The 8,416-nt window shown below is 32.9% G+C and overlaps 1 protein-coding gene across 1 annotated transcript in view; it reads left to right on the top strand.

The window, feature by feature from the left end:
* NBEAL1 (neurobeachin like 1) overlaps nt 1–8,416 on the top strand; it is a 172,243-nt gene that overhangs the window by 110,655 nt on the left and 53,172 nt on the right. Inside the window, exons 37-39 of the mRNA XM_019635618.1 lie at nt 1,256–1,357; nt 3,186–3,281; nt 3,680–3,804. Coding sequence (XP_019491163.1) covers nt 1,256–1,357; nt 3,186–3,281; nt 3,680–3,804 — 323 coding nt within the window. The remainder of the gene's footprint in view (nt 1–1,255; nt 1,358–3,185; nt 3,282–3,679; nt 3,805–8,416) is intronic.

An 8,416-nucleotide genomic window follows, 5' to 3' on the forward strand; every position in this document is an offset into this window, starting at 1 on the left:
AGATTGGGTTCAGTTCAACAATAACAGGGCATGTATTTCTTTTGGAGTAAATTCTTAAATAATGTAAGTGGTTAATAGATTACCACGGAAGCCAGGTTCCCTGGTCCAAGTATCAGATCCACCCTGAGCTGTGTAGCCTTCGGCACATTACTTGCCCCCATCCTTCCTTCCCTCTCTCATTCACTTGGGGTCAGACTGGCATCACGGACTGACATGTCTCCCTGTCTTGCCTAGCAGTCCTTCCATTTTCTCTTAACAGGCATTTCTCCTAATAAAATTGTTTCATGTTCAATTCTGTCTTGGCATCTGCTTCTCAGGTGACCTGGATTAGCACATTCAATAACTAAGTTTCTGTTCATTTGTGGGATCAAGGTTTACTTATAGATGATTTTATTCAGATGTTTAAAGAACATTTTCTATTTTTACAAAAGAATACTTCTGTACTGTTAAAAATAAATTTTTCCTTAGGGAAATACAAAGCGTGTGGTTTTTTTAGAAAGCTGTGTCATGTAATTAAATCAAGCATACTCCTGTTGAATACTGTACATTTGTAAAACTTTATAGTTTTTAAAGCACATTTGCGTATAGTCTCTAATCTTCATAACAACCCTCAGATTAGATACGGAAAATTTCATTATTCCTTTTTTTATAGATGAGGAAACTGAAATTCAAAGATGAATTTTATTACTTTTCATTTGCATAGGCTGAATAATTCACAAAATTATAAGGGTAGAGATTATTATGTCTAATGTATGAATGACAGTAAATGAATTAATTTGCCAAATGATAGGAAATGACAGAACTAACTTTGCACTAGACTTGAATTAGTTTTCTGATTCCATGTCTGATGATCATTCAATTATACACTATAACTTTCTCAAGAAATACATGTCTTGATTTCACCAAGCCTAGTATAATAGAGAAGTTAAAACCAAATCCTCTATTTATATGAAATGTCCAGTATAGGCAAATTCATAGAGAGAAGAGTAGATTTGTGGGGATGGGAGAGAGTGGGAATTGGAGAGCAATGACTAGTGAGTATAGCGTTTCCTTTGTGGATGATGAAAATGTTCTAAAGTTAGATAATGTTGATGGTTGCACAACTCTGAATATACAGAAAAATCCATTGAATTGTATACTTAAAAGGGTGAATTTTATGGTACAGGAATTATGTCAGTAAAGCTGTTATAAAAGCCATAATAATCCTGGTTTGTTTTGATCAATTTTTAAACTATAAAATGCTGGTTTTTTATAGGTTAGAAACAAAGTATATAGCAGACTATTGTCACTTCATTCTCCAAATAGTTATGGAACCAGATCACCACAGGAGTTATTCAAAGCATCAGGATTGACACAGGTAGGAAATTTTAACAGTCACTGTTTTTGTGTTTCTTTTATGTCTCAGACTTTGCTTAAAAGTAAAACTCCCTTCTTATTATTACTTTATTTTGATTATTACAACTGCTATTCTTCCATTCAGATATTCTTCCATATCCTTCAGTTATGGGCATATATTATGAATTAATCTTTCCTACTCATTTTCTCTTATTAAAATATAATGTGGGTTTTTTTCTTAATAATAAAAATAATCCATGCACGAGGTTAAAAATGGGAGAATACAGAAGTCACCATGGAAAAAAAGGGAAAGCACCATTCCTTCAGTCAGCCAAAGCTAACTAATGCTCTGGTGCATTTTATCCTCACCAATATCCCAACATCTCTTGAATTTGTACTGCTAAAATCCAAGGAAAGGCCATTGTTTTTGCTTTTCAGGATTGTCAGTAGTTTCCTAATTAGGGTCTATGCCTGGCTGTCTTCTCCCTCCTATATGCATTAATCTTAATCTTAAGTGTTGTTCATGTTCAGAAGCCATCCCCAGCTCTTTCCTATTGCTTGTGGAATAAGCTAATTTATTTAATAAAATACATTCCCTGTTATCTGAGGAATAAACTTTATTCATTAAAGTACTGATTCCTCAATTTGGCACTCAAGAACAATTATAATTGGGCTTTTATAAAATCTATGTACCCAGACTAATTTCTCACCTTTTCCCATAAGTATATTATTTGCTTAAGGCACACAGTAACTTCAAAGTTGACTGTTAATTTGTCAGCAAACTTCTCTGACATACTCATACTGTGTAAAGTAACTAGAAGCCTAGGTGCAATGAGGTGATTAAAAGAAAATAATGATTATGTCTTTCTTTAAAAGTTTTGTATCTGATGTAGTAAAATTTGTCTACCATTGCTCTATAAAGGCAGTTTTCTGAGGACAATGGAATGTTTATTTAAAATTGGTAGACCATTCTAGTACACTAAGATACTGGTTTTTTAGTATGTGTGCTTATGAAAATTGCATTTATAACAGAAAATTTTCAAAGTTGGACAGTCCTAGAATTAAAAATTTTAATATATTCAATAAAATATTTAATTGACGAAAAGGATTCTTATGAAGACCTGTTAGACCAGCGGTTCTCAACCTGTGGGTCGTGTCCCCTTTGAGGGTCGAACGACCCTTTCACAGGGGTCGCCGTGTACTCGTATGTGGGCGAATCTGCATGTGGGCCTGGAGACAGATAGAGGAGCAGTGTCTCGGTTCCTAAGACTGTAGAAAATATGTGTTTTCCGATGATCTTAGGCGACCCCTGTGAAAGGTTGAAAACCGCTGCTTTAGACAGTAGTGTAAAATTTATGTGGAATTTTCTGTTCCTTTTCTAGAGACCAGTTTTTAAAAGGAAGTGAATTTAGGAAATGTATATTGATTTTAAGTCCTTGTTAAGCCTTTTTTTTTTTTTTAAAGTTGCAGAAAAGGAGTTTATTAGAAGAAAAAATACATTTCAAAGAAACAGAAGCAGGCCCGAACAGCAGAGAATGGCTCAAGGGTCATTATTAGAAAAGAAAGTATACTCCAAAGAGTTTGGAGCAGGCCGAGCAAAGGAAGCTCAAAAGGCCCAAAGGGGCCCAGGGCTAGGGCCAGGGCATCATTATTAGGAGAGAAAGTACGGGCCCTGATCAGAAGCAAGGCTCAAAATGCTCAAAAGACCAGGCTTTTTAAAAGTCCCATTTTTATCAGAAAAGGATAGAGAGGAGAAAAGATTATGTTAGTATTGTCAGTAATAATTACTGATTTCTAAGAGATATAGACTAATTTTGATTTTGTTCTTTTTTTTGTTCTTTATTGTTTAGAAATGGGTGAACAGAGAGATATCAAATTTTGACTACCTAATTCAAATAAATACAATGGCAGGACGAACCTATAATGACCTTGCACAATATCCTGTGGTAAGTTTTACATAAATCTCATAAATATAGAATTGCCTTTCAGTTTTATAATACACACAAATATATGGGCATGATAGTTATTTTTTATTTTTTAAGATATAAATTAATGGTTTTGCCTTTCTGTATATTTTCTATCCTATTTTCAAGAAGTATATAAACATGAAGAATAATTAAAAAATAAAAGCCTTTTATTTTTCTTTCACTTCATTGAAAATATTCCAGTGAAATTACAGGAAATATTGCTCTGGTTATTGAAATACAGATAAATAAACATTTGCAACAGGGAGAAATATTTTTAAAGACTATTCTTTTTTGGCTTTAGATAAGCATTTAATATTAGATATGGGCATAGTTGCTTTTCTAGGAAGAATGTCTAAATTATACATTGTGTTTCTTAGTTTCCCTGGATTTTACAAGATTATACTTCAGAAGAGTTGGATTTTAATAACCCGTCAGTATTTCGAGATCTTTCCAAACCAATTGGGGTAGTTAATGATAAAAATGCTAAAACTATGAGAGAAAAGTAAGTGCCTTTTATCATTTTGAAAGATGCCCATTGCTTGTTTGAATTTGTGTTCATTTCTATGGCCAACCAAGTGTTACTCTTTTTAAATATACACCTACTTTTGATAATCAGAATCTGATAATTCCTTCACTAAGTTTTCTTGAGAGTATATCAGTTGTCCTTCAAGTATCTTAACTGCAGTGTCTTTATTTCCCTTCTTTACCAAATTTAGATTGATATTTAGAATTTCTTTTCACCTTATAATAAATATGTGCTAAAGGGTAATAGGTTCTTGAAATTTTCTTCCCAGGTATTTTAGACTTAATAACCTAATAATCTAACATGTAAAAATATCCATCTGATATAATATTTTAGTAAATATAAAATTAATAATACTAATCTATGGGCCGGCCGAGTGGCGCATTGGTTAAGAGCTGGCTTGGGACGCCAGNGGCCCTAGTCAGCCTTTTAATAGGGATTTTATTTTCTTTCTTGAATGACTAGCGAATTCAATGGATGTAAGTCTCATTCATTTTAAACTGAAAAGCCAAAACACTTTCTTTCATAGACTATAAATAGTGTTGAGAGTATTCACACTTTCAGGTCCCTTATTTCTCCATTTCAACATAGTAAATAGAATTTTCACTTTTAAGAAAACATTATTAAGTTTGAATTTTTTTAAAGCTTTACTTTAAGGGTTCCCATATTATCAGGTAGGTTTGTGAGACTTGTAAAGCTTCCTCACAGAAATCCATCGGAAACAAAATTAGACTTAGTAATTGTTATCCTGGAATAACAAAATGTCTCATCCTGGAAATGAGACATATGTGAAATATCTAGGACCAGAGAGTAGCTAGCCTGAAGAATTTACTTGAACAATTCTCTGTGAGTAGCAGGAGTTCCCATTTCTATACTTAGCATTTAAAAGTCACCTGAGCCACCAGAAGACTGTCCCATTCCAATTAGTCCCTTCAATACATATAAGTTATATAGTCATCCAAATACAAGATGACTTTAAGTAATACTGCTTAGTATTATCTCTAGTTCTATTGTCTGTGGATGCTATAATGATGATGCTCTAGTTTAAGTTGCTTTTGAAAAGTCTCATTTTACAGTTTAAGTATCAGTCATAATTAGCATTTCTAATAATTATTTATGAAACCACTAATGATGCAGTCTTTTATTCACAAATACATATTTCCCTGGGTTAATTCATGTCTCCCAAATATAACTAAAACAACATTACCAGTATTGCTGCATGTTTGAACTGACCTCTTTGAAATGGCGAGTAGTATTAAAGATTCACCATATTTTGTTTTAGTCAGTCATACACAATTAAAATGTAAAAGATGTTCTTTTTGAAACTGAGTTATTGCGTAATAAGAATATTTGGACAATATTTACGTAGATTAACATGCAGTCTAATATATTTTGTAGATAACGCAAATACACTTTATTGGATACTAATTTTACAGACATGAGATTTGTATTTGAATATGGTGTTCTTTCCACTTACAATACATTGTTGGATGTTTGTTGTTTGTTTGGTTCGTTTTTGTTTTTACAGTGATGAGAAGAAAGAACAGGATCAAAAAGAAAAATTGGTGTTGTCTGTAGACTGTGAACTCATTACAATAATTGATAGAATTCCTGGCAGATTCGAAATCACTACTCAACACATTTATTTCTATGATGGCTGCATTGAAAAAGAAGATGGTGAGGAGTTCTGGGGGAATAATTTCTGTTGTTTAATAGTTAAGTATCCAGTTTGTCAATCATTAATGAGAAAAAAAGCAATAAGATAGGACTATGGAATTACATTCTATCATGTAAAAGGGGAAATGGAAAGTCAGTGTGTGGGATTAAATTTATTATTTAACAATGTATTGAAGAGAATGCTTTTGTTTTGTTATCACTGTTTTTAAAAGGTATGGCTAGAGGGGATTGCTATAAACTTAAGTTACAAAATACATCTTAATTTTATTTGTATATACCCTTCTTTCTGGAGCTTCTTACCTAATCCTTTATCTGAAAAGAAAAGGACATTTAAGTCTACTATGTCAACTAAAGACAAAAGAAATGTTCCTAAGATTAATATTCAGAATTATTCTCTAATGGGAAGGAAAGAGAATAGCCATAGAGTTTTAAAATAGTTTTAAGAGAAATTATTTAAATGTCCAGTAAATTTAAGAAATGGTTTTTATGGTACAGAAATAGAATTGCTTTTCCCTAAGTGCTGTTTTTGTCAGGAACTAGGAAATATTTTCTGCATAGCACAAGTAACTTTGTATGGTACATTAGTCTCAAGATTTCTTCTGTTTTAAGGAGTAGGCTTTGATTTCAAGTGGCCTCATTCTCAACTTCGAGAGATTCACCTGCGGCGTTACAATTTAAGAAGGTCAGCCCTTGAGATTTTTCATGTTGACCAATCCAACTACTTTCTCAATTTCAAAAAAGAGGTATGTAAGATGCCACCTTTCTAGAAGCCCCAAACTATTAGCTTGAAATAATTTTCCAGTAGGTGAGCTGTAATGAAATTATGGACTCTACTCTTTCAAGTCAGAATATTAGAGGGAAAAGTATTTCCTTTCGGGGCTAAGCAGTTAAGAATTTGTGTTGGGATTTATGTTTGAGTGTTTAGAGAGTGCTTGTTTCCAGTTTTAATATAGGAGTAGATAGTAGAAAATTGAGTGTTAGCCAGTAGGTACCTCACAGTATCCAATTGTGAAATAATATGCAATATATGTGATATGATTGGATTTATAAAACTAGATTGGGTTCAGTTCAACAATAACAGGGCATGTATTTCTTTTGGAGTAAATTCTTAAATAATGTAAGTGGTTAATAGATTACCACGGAAGCCAGGTTCCCTGGTCCAAGTATCAGATCCACCCTGAGCTGTGTAGCCTTCGGCACATTACTTGCCCCCATCCTTCCTTCCCTCTCTCATTCACTTGGGGTCAGACTGGCATCACGGACTGACATGTCTCCCTGTCTTGCCTAGCAGTCCTTCCATTTTCTCTTAACAGGCATTTCTCCTAATAAAATTGTTTCATGTTCAATTCTGTCTTGGCATCTGCTTCTCAGGTGACCTGGATTAGCACATTCAATAACTAAGTTTCTGTTCATTTGTGGGATCAAGGTTTACTTATAGATGATTTTATTCAGATGTTTAAAGAACATTTTCTATTTTTACAAAAGAATACTTCTGTACTGTTAAAAATAAATTTTTCCTTAGGGAAATACAAAGCGTGTGGTTTTTTTAGAAAGCTGTGTCATGTAATTAAATCAAGCATACTCCTGTTGAATACTGTACATTTGTAAAACTTTATAGTTTTTAAAGCACATTTGCGTATAGTCTCTAATCTTCATAACAACCCTCAGATTAGATACGGAAAATTTCATTATTCCTTTTTTTATAGATGAGGAAACTGAAATTCAAAGATGAATTTTATTACTTTTCATTTGCATAGGCTGAATAATTCACAAAATTATAAGGGTAGAGATTATTATGTCTAATGTATGAATGACAGTAAATGAATTAATTTGCCAAATGATAGGAAATGACAGAACTAACTTTGCACTAGACTTGAATTAGTTTTCTGATTCCATGTCTGATGATCATTCAATTATACACTATAACTTTCTCAAGAAATACATGTCTTGATTTCACCAAGCCTAGTATAATAGAGAAGTTAAAACCAAATCCTCTATTTATATGAAATGTCCAGTATAGGCAAATTCATAGAGAGAAGAGTAGATTTGTGGGGATGGGAGAGAGTGGGAATTGGAGAGCAATGACTAGTGAGTATAGCGTTTCCTTTGTGGATGATGAAAATGTTCTAAAGTTAGATAATGTTGATGGTTGCACAACTCTGAATATACAGAAAAATCCATTGAATTGTATACTTAAAAGGGTGAATTTTATGGTACAGGAATTATGTCAGTAAAGCTGTTATAAAAGCCATAATAATCCTGGTTTGTTTTGATCAATTTTTAAACTATAAAATGCTGGTTTTTTATAGGTTAGAAACAAAGTATATAGCAGACTATTGTCACTTCATTCTCCAAATAGTTATGGAACCAGATCACCACAGGAGTTATTCAAAGCATCAGGATTGACACAGGTAGGAAATTTTAACAGTCACTGTTTTTGTGTTTCTTTTATGTCTCAGACTTTGCTTAAAAGTAAAACTCCCTTCTTATTATTACTTTATTTTGATTATTACAACTGCTATTCTTCCATTCAGATATTCTTCCATATCCTTCAGTTATGGGCATATATTATGAATTAATCTTTCCTACTCATTTTCTCTTATTAAAATATAATGTGGGTTTTTTTCTTAATAATAAAAATAATCCATGCACGAGGTTAAAAATGGGAGAATACAGAAGTCACCATGGAAAAAAAGGGAAAGCACCATTCCTTCAGTCAGCCAAAGCTAACTAATGCTCTGGTGCATTTTATCCTCACCAATATCCCAACATCTCTTGAATTTGTACTGCTAAAATCCAAGGAAAGGCCATTGTTTTTGCTTTTCAGGATTGTCAGTAGTTTCCTAATTAGGGTCTATGCCTGGCTGTCTTCTCCCTCCTATATGCATTAATCTTAATCTTAAGTGTTGTTCAT

The sequence above is a fragment of the Hipposideros armiger genome, unplaced genomic scaffold (assembly GCF_001890085.2).
Source record: "Hipposideros armiger isolate ML-2016 unplaced genomic scaffold, ASM189008v1 scaffold_23, whole genome shotgun sequence".
Classification (NCBI taxonomy): Eukaryota; Metazoa; Chordata; class Mammalia; order Chiroptera; family Hipposideridae; genus Hipposideros; species Hipposideros armiger.